At 53.0% G+C, this 24,947-nt stretch overlaps 1 protein-coding gene across 1 annotated transcript; it reads left to right on the top strand.

The window, feature by feature from the left end:
* The first annotated feature begins 18,453 nt into the window (after window positions 1–18,453).
* On the top strand, window positions 18,454–24,864 carry F12 (coagulation factor XII). Its single transcript, XM_075543217.1, has 14 exons — window positions 18,454–18,510; window positions 18,920–18,992; window positions 21,061–21,160; window positions 21,298–21,368; window positions 21,649–21,759; window positions 21,885–22,016; window positions 22,169–22,273; window positions 22,375–22,540; window positions 22,640–22,836; window positions 22,929–23,160; window positions 23,314–23,450; window positions 23,525–23,665; window positions 24,458–24,606; window positions 24,697–24,864. Exons 1-14 carry the CDS (start codon window positions 18,454–18,456, stop codon window positions 24,862–24,864), a joined length of 1,839 nt encoding a protein of 612 aa, XP_075399332.1.
* Window positions 24,865–24,947: the final 83 nt, after the last annotated feature.

Genomic DNA, 24,947 nt, shown 5'->3' with positions numbered 1-24,947 from the left:
GTAGTTTGCAAATCGAGGCACAGAACAAGCAAGGCAGCCACACACTGGTCCAATGATCAAAGAGCAAGAAAGAGAGAGAGGTGAGGCTCGCCAAGCCATATATCTCTCTGCCCTTCAACTAATCTCACACATGTTCATTGGCCATGTTGGCACCACAAACCTACCTATCACAGAGTCTGAGTAATAAAATGTGATCATATCTCACACAGGATGCTATGTTGCAGAGTCTCTGAGTGGTAGAGAGGAAAAGTCGGTGGCTTGATATGAGTCTACCCAGAGGCATGATGGAAGAAAGGCCTGGCAATTTACTTCCAACAAGAATCAGCCATGGAAACCCTCCGTGCCCCATCTCACACACACAAGGTTGCTATGAGTCAGAATAGATTCCACAGCAACTGGTTTGGCTTTTTCAGTTTGGTTCAGAAAAGGGTGGGGGGATTGGGACAGGGGCTCTGGTTCAGAAAAGGATGGGGGGATTGGAGCAGGGGCTCTGGTTTAGAAAAGGGTGGGGGATTGGAGCAGGGGCTCTTCATGTATGGATGGAAATGATCTCCAGGATGCATTGTTAAATTGACCCAGCCTCGTCCACAAGACAAAGTTCTACATCCTACCTCGGTGAGCAGCGACTGGGGTCTTAGAAACTGGCGAGCGGCCAGCTGAGGTATGACTATTAGTCTCTCGCCATAGAAAGGAAAGGCGTGTGATGAAACGGACACACAGGAAGATGTGGTGCAAGGGACCGATGAACCACAAGAACGTCACTGTCTGTGACCCTGAGGTGGGAAGAACTAGATGGCGCCCAGCTGCCACTACCAACTGCGTAGAAAGGGATCCCATTAGAAGGTCCTGGATAGAGTGGGAGAAAATGTGGAATAACAATCATTAAAAAAAGACAAAGAGGGGGAAGGATGACATCAGATAGTCTGGGAGAGCACCTGAGATTACGGGCCTCAGTCACTCTTTGGGTCTGGAAATGAATTCACTTTGGGGATGCAGTTTTCAACCAAACAGTAGACAGGTCTACATGGGGAACGATGCCACCAGTGAGGCCTGGACACCTTAACAAGTAGCCCCTCGGGGTGAGAAGGGCAAAGGACACAGTCCAGACGGGTGAGGGAAGAAGGGGAATGGACAGAGGCAACAGGGAGGAAATGAAGAGAGTGACATGACATCAAGGGGCTTGAGATCCATGAGGCAGAGCAAAATGTGTGTGAATGATGGAATGGAAAGCTGCTGTGCCCTGTAAACCTTCCTCAAGTTCACGAGGAAAAGTTTTGTTTTGTTTTGATTAAAGATACATACATGGTTAGCCCCAATCCCAACTACATGGACAGGTGGCCCTCCCCCCAGAAGAATTCACTTCAGAGGACAGCACTGAAGCTGCAGCTCAGGGAGACATGTCTCATCAGAGCACACAGGAGCAAATGAAGGGGGAGGAAGAGAGAGTGGAGCACATCCTGGCCCACCCAGCCTTGAGGATGGTATCCCTGCTCAGAGCAGCCAGTCCACAGAAAGTACCAGATGGCCGGCCCCACTATGAAACACAACATCCCTCACTGACCCATAGCCCTACAGGGGACAACACTGGAGACACAGTGTGGGAACTGTGCCCGAGCTGACCCCACCACACTGAGGCAAAACACTAAGGGTGTGCAACAGAACAGCAAGGGGAGCAGAGCAAGGAAGTCCTGAGGGAGTACCAAAAATAGACTTTGTACCAGGGCGTGGCATCCCATCAGACTCGACTGGAAAACACTCCTAAAGGTCAACAAACAGACCTTGAACTATTAAAAAAAAGGTACATGGTTAGAACCAACAAAACCACGTATTTTAAAAATAGAGAAATAAAGAGGTCACTGACAGTGATCCGATTGGCCCCCATTTGGGGCCGGTCAGGATGATGCGAGTTATGTGCAGTAACCAGTCATCCCCCAGCACCACTGGAGAGCAGCTGCTGGCCGCTAGGGCAAAGAAGAGCTCAGAAACCCTGTAGCAACAAGTCACCAAACACCTGTCTCCACAAGCCCCGAGGGCAGAAGATCGCCATGCCCCCCAGCTATTGACGGCTTCAACTATTCTGAAAAGGATCCCGAGAGACGGTCCTGGATAGAGTGGGAGAAAAATGTGGAACAAACTCTTTTTCTGCCATCTTTCGGTGCCGCCATCATGCTGTGCATGAACGTCCTGGCTGACGCTCTCAAGAGAATCAATAATGCCAAGGAGAGAGGCAAGCGCCAAGTTCTTATTGGGCTGTGCTCCAAGGTCATTGTCCGGTTCTAACTGTGATGATGAAGCCTGGCCACAGTGGTGAATTTGAAATCATCGATGATCCCAGAGCTGGGGAAATTGTAGTGACGCTCGCGGGCAGATTAACCAGTGTGGACTGATCGGCCCTAGACCTGAAGTGCAAAGATCTAGAAACAAGGCAGAACAACCTGCTCCCATCCCTCCAGTTTGGGTTCAAGGTGCTGACGACCTCCGCCGGCATCATGGACCACAAGGACGCCAGGTGAAAACACACGGGAGGAACAATCCTGGGCGTCTTTTTCTAGGGATGTAATGCACCGAAACAAATAAAATGCTGAGTGGGGGGCAGGGGGAATGTGGAACAAAACTCAGAATCATAAAAGGGGTCGGCATATTGATCGGATAGAAACGGATGGGATCCCCATACTCCAGCTCTATTCACCCTTCAGGTCTGGAGCCAGTACTCACCCATTTAAAATCAAAAGGGCAGCATTTGTCTCAGGACAAAGTCCACAGGGTGAGGAGGGAATGAGGAATGGAAACAGGAAACTCGGGGAGGAAGTGGGAAGAGTGGGGATTCACGGAGGGTTTGCAATAGATGCGATGAAGCCAATCGAGCGGAAAGCCGATGACCTGCCTGCAAACCCTCACCTAATTCACAAGTGAAAAAAGTTAGAACCAACCAAAGCTGTCTCGCGTGTCCCACAGAGCCACCACAGGTTTGGAGAGGACGGCAGAGCCTCTGCTCATGGCAGTCACTCGGGACCGCGGTGACGAGGCGCTAACTCAGCTTGTTCTCGCCCAAGGGTGGAGACTGTGACAGGAAATGCACGAAGTCATAGAATAGCCCTTGAAGCTTGCTCCTGAAAGTGACACAACTCACTTCCGCTCACACTCCATTGGTCAACGCAAACCACATGGAACGGGGTAAGGGGAGCACCCCTCTGTGCACCCAAAACCACAGCAGTCGCTGGAAACTCGGCTTCCGTCAACCCAGTGTCAGAGCAGAACCGTGCTCCACAGGGTTTGTGTGTTTTACACACCTTTATGGGCCCTTCATTCCCATAGCACACAGGTCAACAATTCAACCATATCTAGAACAATCTTTAACACAATCAAATTTTACAACATCTTCTTCCTTGGACTCGCTATTATTCATGTAATTCTTCATTTTTTTTCCCCAATTGTGGCCAAAATGTATACACCAACACATTCTCCAATTCAACAACGTTCACAGGTATAATTCGGCGCCACTGATGATACCCTCCATGTTACACAACCATTCCTCATATCCCGCTCCAGATTGTGCCCCACCAGTAAGATGAATTCAATGCCCCATAAGCAAAAACCCCTTCTCCTTCACCTGTGGTGAACCTCAGGTTGATTTAGGTTTCTTTCTTTCCTTTCCCCCATTCGTTTTCTTGATATAGTGTCCACATATCACACACGTCCATAGTTTTAAATTGCTTTTTAAAAGAATTGTGTATACATCATCACAATCACCTCTAAGTCTCCCTCCCCCGCTCCACAGGGCTTCCAGCGGAGGTTAGACCTTTATTCTAAGGTACCTCTAGAGCAGTGGTTCTCAACCTTCCTCATGCTGCGACCCTTTCATACACTTCCGTGTGTGGTGGTGACCCCCCCCCCCCGCCCCACCAACCATAAAATTATTTCTGTTGCTACTTCATCACTGTCATTTTGCTACTGTGATGAATCGGGCGACCCCTGGGGTCGCAACCCACAGGTTGAGAACCACGGCCCTAGACGGATTCAAACTGCCAGCCACTCAGTACCCAAGTGCTTAACGTATTGAACCACCCAGGTGAGCTCAACCCCTTCAGCCCCTCCACTGACTCAAATCCCCGCTCAAACAACCCTGCGGCACAGAGCCGGCCTGCTCCAAAGGGTTCCCATCTTTGTGGAAGCAGACTGCTCTGTCTTTCTCCCACAAGCAGCTGGTGGATCCAACCCACTGACCTTTCTGTTGGCATCCCAGCCCTGAACACCAAGTCTCCCCAAGAGCACTATAGCAGGACTGATTTTCCAAAGATGGACAAGCCACGTCTCCCACCACATGGACGCTTCTCCCACGAGGAGCTGGAGCCCGTTTCCCCTTCCCTGACTCTTGTAATCGGTAGAATGGTAGAAGGGACGCCAAGTGACTTTTGAGCCTGGGTCAACAGACGCCATACAGCCTGGTGCTCTTGACATGCTGGTTCACCAGAAGTTTCTATTGGGGTGTTCCCTAGGATTCAGTGGCCATGCTAGGGAGAAGCCCAAGGAGAATGGAGAGGTCACCCGTAGGTGCTCTCCTTGGCAATCTCAGTGAACCCAGACTTTTCCATTCTTCCACCCCAAGTATCAGATTATGAATCAAAACATCTCCATCCTCTGGTGTTTCCAATGCTTCATCTTCAGGGGTTCAAGATCCCTCTGAGGGCCCAGACATCGCAGCAAAGAGCCAGGCCATCCCTGCTGTGTCCTGTCTGAATTCCTGACCCACAGAACCAGGAGAGTAGTAAAGTGATGGGGGTTATGCACTCAATTTGGAGTTGTTTCCCTTTTTAATTAACTTTTGTTTTTGTCGAGGAGAATACACACAGTAAAACACATTCAACAGTTTCTACACTCACGATTTATTGATAAGGGCCTTGTTCTTCAAGTTGTGCAAATGTTCTCACCCTCAATAAAAGAAGGCCCTGGTAGAGGTCCTCAGGATTCCCGAGTGGGAGAGAGAATCATCACCATTTAAGCCCAAAGCTGGTTGCTATGAGGTGATGGTCAGATATATCTCCTCCATCCAATCTTTTTAAAAAAATCATTTTATTGGGGGATCGTACAATTCTTATCACAATCCTTACATGCATCCATTGTGTCAAGCACATTTGTACATTTGTTGCCATCATCATTCTCAAAACATTTGCTTTCTGCTTGAGCCCTTGATATCAACTCTTCATTTTTCCCCCTTCCTCATGAACCCTTTGATAATTTATAAAGTTTTATTATTTTGTCATGTCTTATACTGTCCGACATCTTCCTTTACCCACTTTTCTATTGTCCATCCCCCAGGGGGGGGGTTATATGTAGATCATTGTAATCAGTTCCCCCTTTCTACCCCACATTCACTCCACCCTCCAGGCATCGCCACTCTCACCACTGGTCCTGAAGGGTTCATCTGTCCTGGATTCCCTGTGTTTCCAGTTCCTATCTGTACCAATGTACATCTTCTGGTCTAGTCAGATTTGTAAGGTAGAATTGGGATCATGACAGTGGAGGGAAGAAGTATTTAAGAACTCGAGGAAGGAAAAAAAAAAAAGAACTCGAGGAAAGTTGTATGTTTCTTATTTCTTTTTTGCTTCTTTAAAAAAAATCATTTTACTGGGGGCTCGTACAATTCTTATCACAATCCATACATACATCCATTGTGTCAAGAACATATGTACATTTGTTGACATCATCATCCTCAAAACATTTGCCTTCTACTTGAGCCCTTAATATCTGCTGCTCATTTTCCCCCTCCCTCCCCACTCCCCCCTACATCATGAACCCTTCATCATTCATAAATTATTATTCGTCCCCCTGCCCCGTCTTCTTCTCTGCTGTCCCTCCCCCAGGGAGGAGGCTAAACATAGATTCTTGTAATCAGTTCCCCCTTTCTACCCCACATTTTCTCCACCCTTCAGGCATCGCCACTCTCACCACTGGTCCTGATGGAGTCATCTGTCTTGGATTCCCTGTTTCCAGTTGCTATCTGTTCCTATGTACATCCTCTGGTCTAGCCAGATTTGTAAGGTAATATTGGGATCATGATAGTGGAGGGGGGGAGGAAGTATTTAAGAACTAGAGAAAAGTTATATGTTTCATCTTTGTTACCCTGCACCCTGCCTCATTCACCTCCTCCCCACAACCCTTCAGTAAGGGGTGTCCGGTTGGCTACCATTGGGCTTTGAGTCTCTACTCTTCACTCACCCACATTTTCAGTGATAGGATTTTTTGTTCCTTGATGCTTGATACCTGATCCCTTTGACAGCTCGTGGTCACACAGCCTGGTGTGTTTCTTCCATGTGGGCTTTGATGCTTCTCAGCTAGATGGCCACTTGTTTATCTTTGAGCCTTTAAGACCCCAGATGCTTTCTCTTTTGATAGCTGGGCACCATCAGCTTTCTTCACCACATTTGCTTATGCACACGTTTGTCTTCAGTGGTCGTTTCAGGAAGGTGGGAACCCACCGATATGATTTTTTGATCTTTAATGTCTGATACCTGATCCTATCTATACCTCATGATTACATAGGCTGGTGTGCTTCTTCCATGTGGGCTTTGTTGCTTCTGCGCTAGATGGCCATTTGTTAATCTTCAAGCCTTTAAGACCCCAGATGCTATATCTTTTGATAGCCAGGCACCATCAGCTTTCTTCACCACATTTGCTTATGTGCCCATTTGTCTTCAACCATCCAATCTTTTTTAGCAATCCAACACCAGCTGTCCCTCCCATGACACTCTAACTCTGTTGGATTCCACAACTCTCTACAGAAATCATAGGCCATGCTCACAATTATGGGTTTTTATTAGGGGAGTAGCAGGGTAAAAGTCCGGATCAAGAATGACTTGGGATACAGTTGCTGGGTCAGTATGACTTCTTGCCCATGCCCATAGACAAACTTCCCCTTAGCCTCCAGCCTCCAGCCTCTTGGGTCGACCTGGCCTCAGCTGTACCCAGGAAAGTGTTACAAAGCTCTTTAGGTACCTCGCTCCACCAGTAAACCTTGGCCTGAAAGTGCTCAGCTTTTTTTTTTTTTTTTTTTGCTCTGTGGGTCTGCAAGCCTAGCTCTGGGGGCACCCCATTTTGACAACAACCTGAGCAATTCTACTCTGTCCTATGTTGTCGTTAGGTGCCATCGAGTGATCCTGACTCATAGCAACCCTATGTACAACAGAACGAAACACTGCCCAGGCCTGCACCATCCTCCCAATTGTGCTTATGTTTGAGCCCATTGTTGCAGCCACTGTGTCAGTCCAACTCATCGAGGGACCATGCTCACCGAGCATAATGTCCCTCTCTAGGGACTGGTCTCTCCTGATAACCTGGCCAAAGTACATGAGACAAAGTGTCGTCATCCTTGCTTCGAAGGACCATTCCAACTCGACTTTTTCTGACAGATGTGTTTGTCCTTTCGGCAGCACGGGCTGCTTTCAATCTCCTTTAGCAGCCCCGCCATTCAAAGGCACCGATTCTCCTAAGGGCTTCCAACGTCTAACTTTCACATGCATGCGAGACAACTGAATGTACGTCTCAAAGCAGCATCCTTGCTTTTCAACACGTTAACGAAGTCTTGAGCAGCGGCTCTGCCCAGTGCAATCAATGCATCTTTGATCTCGGCTGTTGCTTCCATAAACATGGACTGTGGACCCAAGCTAGACGAAATCTTTGACCACTTCCATCTTTTCTGCCCTTACCACGATGTGACCTGCTGGTTCAGTGGTGAGGATTCTGGTCTTTACACTGAGTCGTCATCCACACTGCAGGCTGCGGTCCTCGGTCTCCATCAGCAAGGGCTTCCGGTCCTCCTCACTCGCAGCACGCACGGTTGGGGCACCAGCACACCGCAGGTTCTTAGTAAGCCTTCCTCCAGTCCTGACGCCGAGTTCTTCAGATCGTCCGGCCTCGCCCAGCGTGCGGACGGAATCAGGACGGTGGAAGGACGCATCTGTCCCCCGGGGCTGCTCTACGTGGGAGCTTGGCATTGACATATGGCAATAGGTTTGGTTTGGGGGTGGTATCATCCCCTCAGTGGGTTGCAAGTAGTGCCACCAGTCACTTGGTGGGAGTTACAAGACCGTGGCGGGAAGGAGCATGTACAAGCAAGCCCTTGCTCCATCCCCTCCTTTCCCAACTTGCTCCTCCCTCATTAACCAACTCGCTGCCCCCTCAGGTTCCAAACGACTCTGTTCATTCTTATAAATTAGGGGAGGGTTTACATATCAGACCATCGTTTTTGCATTCAACAACTTGAGCGGTTTATCAACCCTCCCGTGGTTTGCCTCAGTCACTGCCTTTCTGTTTTGGACCATTTCCTTCATGTAGGGTGCCATCTTCCCCTTCACCCCCTCGTAGGATGACACCTACCTGCCCTCCCGCCTGCTGTACAGAGATATCGTCTTGGACACTCACAGGGGTAATCCTCCCCTGTCCTCTGAGTCTCTATGAGTCCGAATGAACTCAGTGGCAGTGAGCTTACCCTCTAGCCCATGACTTCCCCTGTCCTCCCTGGCCCTCTCCCCCCTGGTGGTTCCTATCTAATCTTTGGACTTCCTGCTGTCAGTTTCATGACACACAGCTAGGCCTTGAGCTTGATGCTCCAGGCAGACATCCTTTGCTGTGGTTAGGCGCTGTCCGGTAGATTCCGACTCCCTTCGACACGAGTCTGACACACTGCTCGGGCCCGCACCAGCCTCCCAATTGTGCTTATGCTTGAGCCCATTGTTGCAGCCACTGTTGCCATTGTTGCCGTCACTTCATCTTGTCAAGAGTCTTCCTTTTTGGAGAAGAACATCACGCCCCTCTACCAAGCATGATGTTCTTCCCCGGGGACTGGTCTCACCTGACTGACAACATGTCCAAAGTACGTGAGACCAAGTCTCACCATCTTTGCTTCCAAGGACTTCTTCTGAGATAGATTTGTTTGTTCTATCAGCTCTGGTGGTATGTAGTGGGTTAGGAGTTGGGCTGCCTACCACAAGATCAGCAGTTCAAATCTACCAGTCATTCCACAGGAGAAAGATGTGGGTTTTTACGGCCATGAACAGGTATGGAAACCCACAGAAGCAGTTCTCTTTTGTGTGATAGGGTGACTACGAGTCGGAATTGACTCAATGGCAGTAAGTTTGGTTTGGTAATTATTTTACTGCTGAAGTTAAAAACTATTGCTTGGTTTTCGGGAGATTGTTTTTTAAATTTTTCCCCCCAGGAGATTTTAGTGGGTATTTTTGACTTAAAGTTTAAAGATTATATCCAGGAAGTAATTTCAAGGGTTCGTGTCCCCTCCATAGTCCCAGAAAGCTTCAGTAAATTTGGAATGGTTTTTTACATGGAAATAGATAACAGGGATAATTACTAGATGCCCAATAGGAGAACTCCACTGAGACTGTTGGGCAGACAAAGCTAGGCCCCAGCACAGAGGAATGTGCTTGTGTATGCATGGATCATCTTGAGAAGGCTACATGAAAACAGGAAACGCTGAGGAGGAGGAATTGGGTGATTGAGGGCAGGAGTGGGAGGGAGACTCATCACATCCCTTTGGGGCTACCAAGTCTGTATCACATGACTGTAGTGCCTGTTTTTCCTGTGTTGTTTTTTCCCCTCCAACAAAAGGTGTAACTAACTCTGTCACTCCCCCCTCCCCCGACCTTACAAGTCAAACTGTATTATATTTTATTCTGAGTTCCATTTTGTATCCGTATGCCCATGGCCTTGTGTGTTCCTTTCCCAGTGCTGTCACACCAGTCCAGCGGACATTAGGTGGCTTGAACAACACAGCGTTAGTGTCTCACAGCTCAGGGCACTGAAGTCTGAGATCAAGAGGTCAGCAGGGCCAAGAGCTCTCTGAAAGTTCTAAAGGGAAGATCCTCTTTGCTTCTTCCTAGCTTCTGATGGTTCCTGGCAATCCTTGGCATTCCTTAGACACATCGCAGCAATCCCTGTCACCCTCTTGACAAGTCTGCCTTCTTTCTATGTCTGTTTGTCTTGGTCTCTTCAGATGCAGTCACAAGTAATAATGCGACATGCAGGAATATCGCAGGTTGGTGGGCGCAAAGTCATGTGGATCCAGTGGCAGTGGACGCATCCCGGGCTCTGGTAGCCACCAGGAAGGTGAGAGCCGAGAGAGCGACCAAACCCATCATTGACTTCCTGTGATAGCCAGCCTGTAAAATGGTCCCGTTGGCCCCTTCTTCCTCCTGGTAGTCATGCCCTCCAGTCAGGCCCTCCACTTAATGTCCACTGAACCTCCTGGCTCCATTTTAATAAGGAAAGGACACAGAAAAACTCATGGGATGTCACTCCCAGGACTAAGGTATAAAAAGACGGGGGCTTCTGTGTCAGGTGCCCTTTCCTCCCTTGCTTCATGGCTTATTCGGAAGGAGGCTGGCCGCCCCTATTGGGAGCTTCCCTGTGAAAGGACAAGGCGCGTTGCTGATCTCGCTGGCCAATAGCCAAGGAGGACCCGTGGCTGCCAACAGTCCTGTGCGTGAACTCAGAAGCAGGTCTTCCCCCAGAGGTCCTGGCTACAGCCTGACTGACCCTGGGAGGCAGCCTTTAAGCGAAGCCTTGCAGGGGAAGCACCCATGTAAACAGTGCCAAGTTCCCATCTCACACAGAGACCTCAGAATGACCGTATTTGTTGTCTTTTTTTCCCTCTTAGGCTGCTAAATTTGGGGGCAATATGGTATGCAGAAACAAATAACCAACAAGTCTCCCCTTATAGTGAAAATGATATCCAAAGTTTTTCCCTGTCCCTCCTGCAAGGCCCAGCGTGGTCCCTGCCCTGCAGCCCTCTCCCGAGTCCCAGAAGCTCAGCACCCTCTTGCTCAATCTGTGCTCCTAGCCTGCTTCCTGCAGCCCCCTGGAGAGGTGCAGTCCAAGGCTGTAGCCACAGGTGTCTATTTTAATAAAACAAATAAAAAGGAAGCGCCAGGCTGTGCACACCCACGGTCACGGCCGCATTGTTTATAATAGCAAAACGATGGACTCAATCCAAAGGCCCGTCACTGGACGGACGGATACCCCAGTGGAACACCACAGGTGAAACAACAACGCAGCTGCCCGAGACACCTCATAATGTGGATGAACCTGGAGGGCACTGTGCTGAGCAGAAAAGGTCATCCTCAAAGGCCACATATTGCATAATGAAAAAGAAAGGATCACACAAAGGTTTGCCCGCTATTCCAAAGAGTCAAGGAAAGGTTCACGCCCGGAGGGAAACCTCCTCTGATGACGGTGACCGGGGATGGGAAGGGGAGGAGAATCAATCTCTAACTGATGGCAGACATGTTTTTTTTTATATTTTATTAGGGCCTCATACAACTCTTATCACAATCCATACATATACATACATCAATTGTGTAAAGCACATCCGTACATTCTTTGCCCTAATCATTCTCAAAGCATTTGCTCTCCACTTAAGCCCTTTGCATCAGGTCCTCCTTTTCCCCCCTCCCTCCCTGCTCCCCCATCCCTCATGAGCCCTTGAAAATTTATAGATCGTTATTTTGTCATATCTTGCCCTATCCAGCGGGCAGACATGTTTGAACAAGGGTCAAGGATCAAGGGAAAGACAATTTCCAACAAGGGGCAGGCAGCACATGCCCAGTGGCAAAGGAAACTGCTGAAATGTGCCGAAGAGTGAAAGACAGCAACGAGAACGACCACTATGCACACAATCCTATGTTAATGTAGTTACAGACAACGTCTGTCTGTAGAGACCTAGACAGACAGGCCAGGGGAACAGGCGTGGAACGGTAATCCATCCGCAAAAGAGAAGAAGGCTTCAACCAGATGGACTGACACGGCGGCTGCACCCATGGGCTCAGACACGGAAACAATGGTGAGGCCGGCGCAGGCCCAGGCGGTGTTCATTCGGCTGGACTTAGGGTCGCCATGGGTTGGAGCAGACGCCACGGCACCTGATGACAAACATGTAGATGTTTCTGTGCTTGTGTGTGCAATGGAACTCTGGTAGCATTGCGGATTACAAACTGGGCTGCCAACCACACGATCAGCAGTTTGAAGCCATCAGCCATTCTTCGGGAGAAAAATGCGGTTTTCTACTCCCATAAATAGTTACAGTCTTGGAAACCTCTGAGGCAGTTCCACCCTGGCCTATCAGGTCACTATGAGTCCGAATTTCCTTGAAGGCAACTGGTTGGGTTTTGAGTTTATTTGTTTTGTGGTGTAACTGGATCCAAGGATATTGCGGACCCTCCAGGGACAAAGTTCTGAAGCGTTCTTGCTGTTGGGGCCATCGAGCGGGTTCTGTCTCCAAGTGACGCTGTGCACCACAGACCCAAGCACTGTCTGGTCCCGACCCACCCTCGTGGCTGTTCTGATGTGTGGGTCCATTGCGGGAGCCACAGTGTCAGTCCATCCCACCAAGGCCTTCCATTTTCAGCCGCCTCTCCACTTGACCAAGAATCACGTCCTTCTCCAGGAACGGAAATTCCGAATCTGTGCAAAGCCTGTGAGACAGTCTCGCAACTCTTGTCTCCGAGGAACTCTCTGCATCGTCTCGGCAGTCCGTGGTACTTAGCAGTATTCTTTGCTAGCCCCGTGGTTCAAGTGCATCAGGCTTCCGTCGATCTTCTTCATTCGGTGTCCAGCGTTCACTGGCCTGCGAGATGACTGAAAACACCGGGGCCTGGGTCAGCACACCGTGTCCTCACAGGAACCTCCTGGCTTTTCCACATGCTGAGGAGGTCTCGGGAGGCAGGTTTAGCTCATGCAATGCGTCCTTTGCTCTCTTGACAGCTGCTTCCATGAGCGTGACGGTGGGGCCCTGGTGGTGTGCTGGCCATGCATGGGACGCCAACTGCAAGGTCGGTAGCTGAGAACCACCAGCCACTCCTCCGGAGGAAGACAACACTTTCTATTCCTGTAAAAGTTACAGTTTCAGAAGCCCGCAGGGGCGGTACTACCCTATTCTATAGGGTCGCGCAGAGTCAGAATGGACTCGAAGGCGATACGTTTTTAGAACATTTCTTAGTCATAGCAAAAACACATCAAGAGGATAGTAACTCACCGGGCTTGGAGGTTAAGGACTACAGTCTCGGGAGCATCCGAGTCACCTGGCATGATACAGTCTAAAAGGTAAGGGTGCCCCTCACCATCGTACTCAAGGGATTGGAAACCAGGGTCCTGAAAGCTTGTGAGAGTCATTTCCGATGCCACTGCTGGTCTCTCATCCTCAGAGCAAAGAAGAATGAAGACAACAAAAGAGTCCAGGAGGTGTGAGGGATGATGCAAACCCACAACCCGAGACACGGAGGACTAGCTGGCCGGCTACCACTGCTCAGCTCTCTGATCGGGGTCACAATAAAAAGTCCTGGAGCAAGCACGAGGACAGGGAGAAGGAGAGGGGAGGAGAGAGAGAAGGGGAAAGATTATAGAACAAAATAAAACCCCCCAAAAGGAGAGATTATAGGATAAAAACAAATAAAAAGCCCAGACTTACTGGTCTAAAAGGTTCTACTGGTGAAATACCACCTCCAAAGGACCGAGGCCCTCAGAAACTCTTCAAGCCTGGAGTTGAACCCACTCCCAGGGATCAACTTAAGCCAAACTACAAACAGACCTATATGGTGAATTAAAACAGCAGGGAGCAGGTGAGGGGTTTTTATCTGTTTTAGTTTGTTATTCTTTTTTAAAGAAATGTTGTTCTGTACATGAAATCCAGGAGAGGCAAATCTATAGAGACAGTAGCTGGATTAGTGGTCCCTGGGGGTGTGGCGGAGGAGGTTGGGGGGAAGTGGGGAGCTAATAATGATGAACGCCGGCAAGAAGTGGATGTTCTAAAACTGATTGTGGTGACGGCTGTACAACTTTTTTGATGCAATTGAATTGTAGGAGATGTGAATTATTTGAATTATATATGAAAGTGTTGGAAAAAGAGAAAGGAAAAAAATCAGGGAGCAATGTATTCTTGGTACAATCAACCACAGGAGACCCAAAAGGCAGCATCTGCCCCAAAACAAAGCTCACTTGGCAGGTGGGGCAGGACAGGACACGTGGAAGCGGGCCCAGGAGGAAGGGGGAGAGCGCTGTTACACAGAGGGGGAGGGAGGCCACCAAGGCCACGAAACACTGCGTGTGGACACTGTTGAGTGGAAAGCAGATTTGTCCCGTAAGCTTTCGCGCAAGCGACTATATAAGAAAAGGGAAAGGAAATTAAAAACCAGCCTCTCAGGCATCCTGTGAACATTTCAAGTACTCCAGGGCCACCTGTGTGTTAGCCACCCCGAGCAACACAGATACGACGCATTAATATCATCAGAGAAGGCTTTGCAGGACAGTGGTGGTCGGGAGGAAGACGGGGCTTCTACAAAGCTCTCTGGTGGCATTCTGAGTGACTTGGGAGCGATGAGGTCACCATCAGAGGGGTGCAGGCTGGTGGCCTGGATACTTCGTGATCGGCAAAATAGTCTTTAAACAGGCGGTTTGGGAACTTCGGAAGCATGTGCCCCAAGTGGCCAGGAGTGAGAAAGGGCATGTGCCTGCAGACCTGGGCCAACCCACAAGCTCTTGTGAGCAGGAACCGGCTGGTTTCTCACTTCCCTTCCCACAAAGTCTCAGTCCAGCTGTTGGAAGACAGGAGCCAGGCTCAAGAGATGACAGCATTTTGGAATGGTCCAAAGTTTCCCCTCACAAACCAGTGGATGGAAGAGACCCAGACGTGCAGGGAGAACGTGGGCAGGTTGCAGAAATACCTGAGAGGAGTAAGGCTAGCTGTGTGGTAAGGCATCTGTGTAGATCCCCGTCGTTTGAACCCCAACACTTAGCCAGCTTCTGCCAAAGCATGGCCTGAACAAAATACCTGAACCACATCAAACCCACGAGAGACAACCTGGAAGTCAGCAGGAGAGGGTTTTCTCTTTCCAGAGAGGTTGCCTGGTAGGAAGTGAGCCTGGGATTTGAGACTAGGAAAACAACACAGATGAAGCGCGGAGCCAGGGTATGCGAACGAGAGATCCCGCTTGACAGACATCCTGTAGCCAGAGACAGGTGGAAGTCAGACCCACTGCCTGGTCTTTGCAGTTGAACCAATAGATTTCCTTTGTTCGGTTGCAGGCAAAAGTCCCAGCTGATGCAAGACTTCGTACATTGTTACCAGGAAGTCCCTAAACTGAAATAAAACCCGGCACAATTAGCCTAGCACAGCGTAGTTGAAAGGGTGAGGCTGGGAGAACAGAAAAGCTTTGGAGTTGAGTCAGAAACCAGCCTGGGTCAGGTGGGAAGGAGCGCAGCTCCGGGGAGTCTCGATTGGCTTCTGAACGCGGGTGCGTGTGAAAGGGAGAGCCGGGAGCCGCCCACTTGATTCTGCTGACCTGAAAGGATGACTGTCTCCGCCGCTGACACTTGGTCTTCCGAAAGCCATCAGTTGGGACAATATCCGGCCAAGGCACAGGTGGTGCCCTGGCAGGCAGGGCTCCAACACTTCTGGTCTTCCTTGTTCAGGATCCGGGGTCCTGGGAGAGAGGACCCATTGGTTGCGTACAGGTCCTCTGGCTGTGCTACAAGCAGAAGGTGCTCCGGCCCATAGGCTGACCTAGTGAGGACGACCAGTGTGAAAAATCACCCCTTCACCACACAGTGGAGCCGCCTCCGAGGAGAAACTGGGAGTGTAGAAGGAACAGGAATCGACACTGAGCATCCCAAAGCCCACAGATGTCTGCCATGCATTCTGATGGGTACCAGGGGTCCTCAAACTTTGTAAACAGGGGGCCAGTTCACTGTCTCTCAGACCCATTGGAGGGCCGGACTATAGTTTTTTAAAAAAGATTATGAACAAATTCCTATGCACACTGCACACATCTTATTTTGAAGTAAAAAACAAAAGGGGAAAAACACCCGGCGAGCTGTATAAATGTCCTCAGTGGGCCACATGTGGCTCGGGGGCCGTAGTTTGAGGGCCCCTGGTACAGTCTCATCCCTGCAGTTCCTGCGAGGCAGCGCTCCGCTGGGTCGCAGTGCTCAGTTGGCATGCTGTCTTCAGACTTGCGTACAGGTGTGTTAGCCACCCTACCTAGACAGTGTCTCTGCCCTTTCCCATCTGCAAACCACTCATTGTGGAGACCAGTTGCAGAGGTCCTTCCAGTCACAGGCTCTCAGCAGGGGAAGGACCAATGTGGGGCAGGTCTCTATTCCGGCTGCAAGCCAGAACAACGACGATGCTTCCCGTCAATGAGCTCGTCCGTGGTCTCACATTCATCCTGGTCGGAACAGCTGTGATCAACATACCAGCCCGGGGAGAAAGTTTGTTGAAAAGACATCCCTTAAAAAAAAAAAGAAAAGAAAAGACATCCCTTTTGGTGACCAGGCTGGGAATGCCCTCTCCCTCTCCCCTCTTCTTACTGAGTCGCTCTCCCAGGAAGCCTTCCACTGCCACTTCTCTCCCAGCAGGACTGATACAGCCCATCCGTCTTCGTGCATTGCACTGGGCACATCCACAGCCACTTCTCTCCCAGCAGGACTGATACAGCCCATCCGTCTTCGTGCGTTGCACTGGGCACATCCACAGCCACTTCTCTCCCAGCAGGACTGATACAGCCCATCCGTCTTCGTGCATTGCACTGGGCACATCCACAGCCACTTCTCTCCCAGCAGGACTGATACAGCCCATCCGTCTTCGTGCGTTGCACTGGGCACATCTGCTGCACAGACCTCTTTAGAGTGTTGAAAAGCAAGAGGCTACTTTGAGGACTAAGGTGCACCTGACCCACGCCATGGTGTTTTCAATTGCCTCGTGTGCAAATGAAAGTCATACATCGAATAAAAAGACTGAAGAAGAACGGATGCATTTGAATTGTGATGCATTTGAAAGTAGCATGGACGGCTGAAAGAACAAACAAATCTGTCTTGGAAGAAGTGCAGCCAGTGTGCTCCTTAGAGGCAAGCACAGCGAGACTGTCTTACACACTTTGCACACGCGGTCAGGAGAGACCCCTCCCCGGAGAAGGCCATCAGCTCGGTGAAGTAGAGGGTAGTGTAAAGAGAGGAAGGCCCCCAAGGCGATGGTACGACACCGTAGCTGCCACCATGGGCTCAAGCATGGGAACCATTGGGAGGATGGTGGGGGACCAGGCAGTGTTTCATTCTGTTGTGCACAGGACCACTCTACCCAACAACAACAAACCCAACCTGCCTTCAGGGCAACCGTGGCTCCGCAGACTTCTCGGCTCCAGCTGCGCATCGCGGGCTCCGCCACGGCCTGGGCATCTTGCATGATGAAAGGGTGCTGAGGAGGTTTCAGCAGCGCTTCCAAGCGGAGACGGGTCAGATGCAAAGGCCCGGCAAGCCACTCACCAAAACAGTGGCCAACGCAAGTCCTACAGTTCACAAGAGACCAAGGCAGGAAGAGTGGTGCCCTTTATGACCTGGACTGGAAGTCAAGCACCACCGTCTGTCTTTTCCATCAGTCAAACGGAGCAGCTCTTGCTCACGGTGGGAGGAGACTGCACCGGAAGTGAGGGTCAATGAGGCCAACAGGGAGGCTGCCTGCCACTGACTTCCTTCCTGTACTTCCCAAAAGTTCTGACCAAAGTCCCAATGCAGACTTTGATTGGCCCAACTTGTGTTACATGGTTGTCCGTGAACCAATCACTGCCATGCCTCTGGTTGGCCAGACTGAGACCCCGCCCACTGAACTGAAGGTTGAGTTGGCAATACTAGAGGCTCGTGAAGGAGGTGAGAGAGAATGAGAAATCAGGGTCCCATTAATGAATCAGAGCAAGTAAACACTAGGCAGGGAAACAACCCATGCTGGCTCTCAGATGCTGGCTCTCAGATGCTGGCATAGGAGATTGGGCATAAGAGAGAGCTCGGTGAAGGAGAATGTCTGTGGCTGGCTGATTTGAAAGATGGACAGGGCCAAGTTAGAGAAACTGCAAGCAGTCTCTGGGAGCTGAGAGCAGCCCCTGCCAGCAAGGAAGCAGGACCTGAGTCCTTCGTCTCAAAGAAGCGAATCCTGCCAACCGGCTGAATGAGCTTGCAAGAGGCAACCGTAGGCCCGGAGCCTCCGAGCTCAGCTTTGAGTGCAGCCTTGGGATGCTCTGAGCAGGGAGCCCAGTCATGCGGCGCCAGGTGTCTGACCTGCAGAACTCGCCTTGTACCGGTTTCAGCTGCTGGGCCTACGCCCCTTTGTTGTACAGCAAGAATAGAAAACGGACACACTTCCCAGTGGAGAGGTGCCCTTTCATCTTTTAACCACCTCACTCCTAATCAGGCCTGGAACACGTTTTCGGTTCCTCCTCCTCCTCTCTTTGTCCGGGAAAGCACGAGGGAGCCAGCTCCGTGGCTCTGATTGGCTTTCCACGGCCTGTGCCCAGTAAGTCCCAAAGGGCAGCTTGCTGTGTCCTGGCTTCCCAGGCCTCAGAGACCTTTGGCCAGGCTTATTGATCTGGACTCTTGAGCAGGTGGCTGGCCCAGCAGAGAGACGCCATGAGGGTGCTGCTGGTTTTAGGGTTCCTGCTGGTGAACCTGGAGTGGACGCTTTCGGTGAGGGCTGGGGGAACCAGGAAGGCTGTCCAGGAGGTCTCAGTGCTGCTGGTGTGGTTGCAGGGGATGATGGGGGGAGTCCCTCTGGTTAGTCTTGGTCTCTGGCCACGATCTATTTTGCAGGTGTAGAAAGGTGAGGCCAATCCAGAAGGCCCGGGCTGAGGAGACAGACAGACAGAGGTTGTGTGTGGCTATGAGGGCATGGCCTGCACTGGGGGGAGAGGGGGAGGGAGGGGGGGCAAAGGGACCTGGAAGAGACAAAGAGGAGGAAGGAGAGGGCATCAGATCTTGAGATAAAATCTCTGGATTTCTGGGCAATGGTAGGAAGGTAGAGATTAGCTTGGGATCAGGGACAGGTGATGACTTAGGGGGAGCAAATTCCCTGCCTTTTTATCATCTTCCCATATAGACTCCACCTTGGAAAGCCCCAAAGAAGTTCAAACACAAGGTGCAGATGCACCCGGTGGATGGGCACACAGTGGGTGAGTAGCCTGGCCCCATCTCCTGAGACACACCATTAAGTGGAGCACGTGTGGGCAGAAGAGTGAGGGATGGGCGCCCTGGACTCTAGTCCCTGGGAGTGGTCGCATTCTGTGCCACGTGTGTTGTGTCCAGGGCACCAGAGATCCAGGTGGTACTGGGCTGAGTGTTCCTTGAGGTCAGGCGGGGGCGGGGGGGGCCAGTTTCAAAGCCGACGCCATCCCTCACCGTGGGCTCCTGCAGCCGTCTCCCAGGCATGGCTCATGCCACAAGGACTGGGCTCCTCTGCCCCAAAGCCTCGGAATCCCGGCTTCCTTGCTTAACAGCTGGGTGGCTTTGGGTGAGTGACAGCTTGCTAACCTGGCTACAAGTTTCCCATCTGAGAAACTGGCAGGATAAGAGCACATCTTTCGGGTCCCTCAGCCCAGAGCCTGGCCCCTGATGAATGCTCCTAACCCATTCACTTTGGAAACAAGGATTTTTGTTGTTGCTCTAGAAGAGAATACACATAGCAGACGATACGAAAGGGCTTCCGACAATTTGTGGACAAGGGGGATGTAACAGTGCAACAATCCCCACACGTACCATTCTGAAGGCACTGAAGGCAGTCTTTAAGTTGTGCAAGTCTTCTCCCCTCCTTCCCTCTAAACTGTTCCCCCTCCATTCCCATGAACTCGCTGCCCACTAAGTGCCCTGTCTGATCCTCGGAGTGGTTGCTGTCAGGCTGAACCTATGATCACTGCCAGTGATCCAGTCGAAGTCGACTCACAGTGACCCTATGATAGGGCAGGGCAGAACTGCCCCTGTGGGTTTCTGAGAGGATAACTCTTTGCAGGAGTAGAAAGCTCCCTTTTTCTCCCAGGGAACAGCTGGTGGTTTCGAACTGCTGACCTTGCAGTTAGCAGCCCAATGAAGAACCACTATGCCACCCAGGGCTCCCTTGGGAGTCCATGAAGATAGTTCTTAAAAGAGCATAGTGCAGAAGCAGACAGTCTTTGCTAGATAAGCTAAGCCATGGTTTAGCTGGGGATCTTTTTAGCCTATGTAATCACTTTAAAAATCAAACACCTTTTAAAATGAGGGTGAGGTAGGGTGGGGTTGAAGAGAGAGAGAATGACAGGGGGTGTGCCTACCTTCTCCCCTCTGCCCTGTTCAAACCCTATCACAGCTCTCTCTGGTCTTCACTCAGCCGGGTCCTGAATATTTATCTGGTGTGTAATGAGCCAGGGCTTGGAAGCCGTGTGCCCTGAGGAGCTGCCCCTTCGTCCCAGGCCAGCACATTGTGACCCGGGATGACCTTTGCCTCCTCTTCCCATGGCCCTCACTCCCCCCACCTCACACTCTACTCACTCTTTCCTGCACCGACCTTGGTGCTCTGTCCTTGCTCAACCACCTACTTGGGTGGGGTCTTCCTCGGGTCTGTCTCAGACATTTCACTCTCCAAGGAGTCTCCCCAGCTGGCCCACACCCTGGCCTCCTCAGAATCACCCACGTCCTTTACTGTCCATGCCTGGCCCGTCCCTCAACAAATGCCATTACACCTTTAGCAATAACATCGCAGCCAGCATCCGTTGAGCTTAACAGCATTCCTCTGAAGGAGACAGCTTTATTAATGCCGCTTAACAGATGAGGAAGCCAGGGTCAGGGTGCTTAAGTGATGCCAGCGTTCCGTAGGAATTTATTGAGGGCATATTCTATGGCGAGGGGCCTCCGGGGTGCTTAAACCATGAAGCCGGGGCGACTAGCTGGAAGCTTGTTGGTTTGCACCTACTCTGAAATGCCTCGGAAGAGAGGCCTGGTGACCTGCTTCCACATGAGTCAACTCAGCTTGACAGCAACTTCTCTTTCAAAAGCAAACCAACGAGCGGACCTCTGTGGCTTTGGGGCTGCAGACTTGCCTAAGGTCACCCAGCTAGTAGGCTGAGTCAGCAGCCCATCCTACCTGTGAGGCCCCAGGCTGTTACTTTGTGAAGCAGGGCACTGTCCGGACTCCTCAGTGACCTGTCCCAGGGTCTGTCCCTGGTTCCTGGGCACTCCGGGTAGTCCTCAGGGCATGTATTGTCCCTACAGTTATCACTGTCACGGGCGAGCCCTGCCACTTCCCCTTCCAGTACCATCGGCAGCTGCACCACAGATGTACCCACAGGGGCAGGCCTGGCCCCCAGCCATGGTAAGGATCACTCAGAAAGGGTTGGTGCAGAGGCCTGCGAGACTCTGCCCAGCCGCTGCTCAAGGATCCTTGCTTGGAGAGAGGAGGACAAAGCAGCTCCCCCAGGCTGAGCGGGGAGGCCGCATTTCTTTCCACAGGTGTGCTACAACTCCCAACTTTGAGCAGGACCAGCGGTGGGCATACTGCCTGGAGACTAAGGGAGTGAAAGGTAATACACACCACCCTGCCCCTTAGTGCCTCTCCTGAGTCTCATCAGAGCCCCTCTCCATGGGATTTGGGGCTCCAGGCCCTTGTCTCTCCCCACAACACCCCTCGGAAGTGCAGAGGAAGAGTCCTGGGAGGGATTGGGTCCATTTTGCTGGTGGGCAAACTAAGGCTCAGAGACCTGGACTATCAGGATCACAAGAAGGGCAGGTTGAGAGCAGACTTGGCCCTCTTCGGTCACTGGGGCTCCCCACACTGCCCTGCCCCTTGTGCCTCTCTCTCAGACCACTGCGGCAGGCACAGCCCCTGCCAGAGCGGAGGGACCTGCTTAAACATGCCCAAAGGCCCACACTGCCTCTGTCCAGAGCACCGCACCGGCAAGCACTGCCAGAAAGGTAGAGGGACGCTCAGGCCCAGAAAAGTGGGCTGTGGAGCAGGGGCCGATGGGATACTGGATACCATGAGTGGCCCAGTCCTGGCAGTCCCACCTCTCCTGAGACCACTACCCCTTTGTCCCCAGAGAAGTGTTTTGAGCCCCAGCTTCTGCGCCTCTTCCACGAGGATGAGCAGTGGCACAGACCTGGGCCAACGGGCGTGGACAAATGCCAGTGCAAGGGGCCTGACGCGGACTGCAAGCCGCTGGCCAGCCAGGGTGAGCCACTGGGCAGCAGCTAGACTTGGGGGAAGGCCTGAGGTCAGAAGGAGAAGCAGGTGGGAAATCGGGTGGTGAGATTGAATGGTCAGTCGCTGTCCGCACATCTCCAGATTTCGGGCTGGGGAGACTAAACTAGCTCTCTCCCCCAGCCTGTCCTACCAACCCGTGCCTCAACGGGGGCCGCTGCTGGGAGGCCGAGGGACACACCCTGTGCCGTTGCCCCGAGGGGTTCGCGGGGCCCCTCTGCGACGTGGGTGAGTCAGGGTCTGCTGGGAGCGGAAGCCCCGCCCCCGCATGGGAAGGGCTTGTCCTCGGGTCCCCAGGGAAGGCTGCCCCGAGCTCCCTCTTTCTCCAGACACGAGGGCGCACTGCTATCACGGTCGCGGCCTCAGCTACCGCGGCGCGGCCCGGACCACCCTCTCGGGCGCGGCCTGCCAGCCGTGGACTTCGGAGGCCACCTACCGGAACGTGTCAGCTCAGCAAGAGCTGCTCTTGGGGCTGGGCCGCCACGCCTTCTGCCGGTGTGCTCCTGGGACATCTTTAACCTCCGGGAGTAGGGGGCGGGGGTCCTGGGGCTCCTTGCCTTCTAACCACTCCCCACTCCGCCTTTATGGCTGCAGGAACCCAGATAATGACACCCGTCCGTGGTGCTTCACGTTCAAAGGCGACCGACTGAGCTGGGAGTACTGCCACTTGGCACAGTGCCCGGTTGCAGCCAAGACCTCCCCCCTGCGTCCGGTCCCCACCCGGGGGCCTCTGGTGTCTCAGAACATGACCCAGCCTCCAGCCTCCCAGGGGCCTCAGCCCAGCAACCCAGGTAGGTGGGGCAGGGTGGGACGGGCAGTCCAAGCCCGAGGGGATTCAGCCGGTGGTGGGTCTTCAGGTCCTCAGTCCAGGGTCCCCCGACAGCCGTGCGCACGACACACGAGGAGCAGGCTCCTCTGACTACGGCGGGTCCCGTGGGCTGCGGGCAGCGGCTCCGAAAGCGGCTGTCCTCTCTGAAACGCATCGTCGGGGGACTGGTGGCGATGCCAGGCGCGCATCCCTACATCGCCGCGCTGTACTGGGACCAGCATTTCTGCGCTGGCAGCCTCATCGCCTCCTGCTGGGTGCTGACCGCCGCGCACTGCTTGCAGAACCGGCGAGTAGCGCTAACCTAGTGCCTCGATCCCGCGGCGCCTGGCGGGGGCCCTGGTGCTTCCCCACTTCCCCGGGCGGCTCCCCAGTAGAGGGCTCCCGTAGGACGCCCACGGGGGGCGTTGCGAGCGCGGCCTCCCCTCCACCCTGCCCGCAGGCCAGCCCCGCAGGAGCTGACGGTGGTGTTGGGCCAGGATCGCCACAACCAGAGCTGCGAGCAGTGCCAGACGCTGGCTGTGCGCTCCTACCGCCTGCACGAGGCTTTCTCGCCCACCAGCTATCAGCACGACGTGGGTGCGTGGGGCGTGCCCGAGGGGCTGGGGGCAAGGTGTCCCGGTCTCACGCTCCTCCCCCCACCCCGGTTTCAGCCCTGCTGCGCTTGCAGGAGCGCGAGGACGGCAGCTGCGCGCGCCTGTCGCCCTACGTCCAGCCCGTGTGCCTGCCCAGCGGACCCGCCGAGCCTGAGGCTTCCAATTGCGAGGTGGCCGGCTGGGGCTACCAATTCGAGGGTATGCAGAGCGGCTGGTTGGAAGGGGCGGGGCGGGCGGGAGACTGGCCCTCGGTGAATCCAAGAAGCTGCCAACTCTGGTATCGTCCAGAGTGTCAATCTGGGCAGGTGGCTCTGGCCCACTGGTTTATCAGACCCTGTAAAGCTCAGAGGGAGCCCTGGTGCGTGCCTCCTGGTTACCCGCAGTCGCCGCGCGGGAGGAAGATGCGGTTTTCTACGTCTGTGAACAGTTGTGGTCTCAAGAACTCACAGAGGCAGTTCTACTGTCCTGTAGGGTCGTTAGGAGTCGGCCTCGCTTCGATGACAGGGAGTGCAGTTTTGGGTTTGGGTAGAGTTCCGATCTCTGAAGTCCGCTGCCCTTAGGGAGTGGGTGGGGTTCACGACTGAGGCCTCAGAGTCTACTGGGGGTGCCGGGAGAGGAGGGCAGGCTCTCTGCTCCGTCTGGCGCATGCACGGGCAGCAAGGACCGATTTCATCTCAGGCCCAGCGCTCGGTCCGCGGTCTAGTGGACCGGTTTGGGAGTAAGGCTCTAAGACGCTGGAGGATACAGGGATAAAGCGTCTCTCATTCAAATCCGGCTTCTTCTGCCCGGTCCATTCAATCGGACTCCTCTCTGGGCCTGATTCCTTGTCTATGAAACGGAGTTGACTCGGGGTGGGGGGTGGGGCGAGGAGACGTTAATTGGTTTGGAAGTGCCTGGCGCGGCCCGGGCGGGGCGGGGGCTCGAGGGGGTCACCGCCTGGGCAGTGACCACCGCAAGGCGGGCTGTGAGGTAGGAGCTCTCCACCTGCAGAGTCGCAAGAATATTCCAGCTTCCTGCAGGAGGCGCGGGTGCCGCTCCTCCCCCGAGAGCGCTGCTCCGCCTCCGACGTGCATGGAGCCGCCTTCCTCCCGGGGATGCTCTGCGCAGGCTTCCTCCAGGGCGGCACCGACGCTTGCCAGGTGAGGCCTTGAGCCTGGTGGGCGCCCTCCTCCCACACCGCTAGGCGCTGCCCCAGGCGAAGGTGGCTGAACCCTGTGCCCCCGACCCAGGGTGACTCAGGGGGCCCGCTGGTGTGTGAGGACGAAGCCTTGGAGAACCGAGCTCTCCTGCGGGGTGTGGTCAGCTGGGGCTCTGGCTGTGGCGACCGCTACAAGCCTGGAGTCTACACGGATGTGGCCAACTACATGGCCTGGATCCAGGAGCACACTGCTTCCTGACCACACTGGGACGCTTCTTTTTCTCCTGTGCGCGGTGGGGCAGATGGCGGCGGCAAGACATCGAAGACTGCATTCTAGGTCCC

This window comes from Tenrec ecaudatus, chromosome 2 (genome assembly GCF_050624435.1).
Source record: "Tenrec ecaudatus isolate mTenEca1 chromosome 2, mTenEca1.hap1, whole genome shotgun sequence".
Taxonomy (NCBI): Eukaryota; Metazoa; Chordata; class Mammalia; order Afrosoricida; family Tenrecidae; genus Tenrec; species Tenrec ecaudatus.
This window is presented reverse-complemented; position numbering and strand designations above follow the sequence as displayed.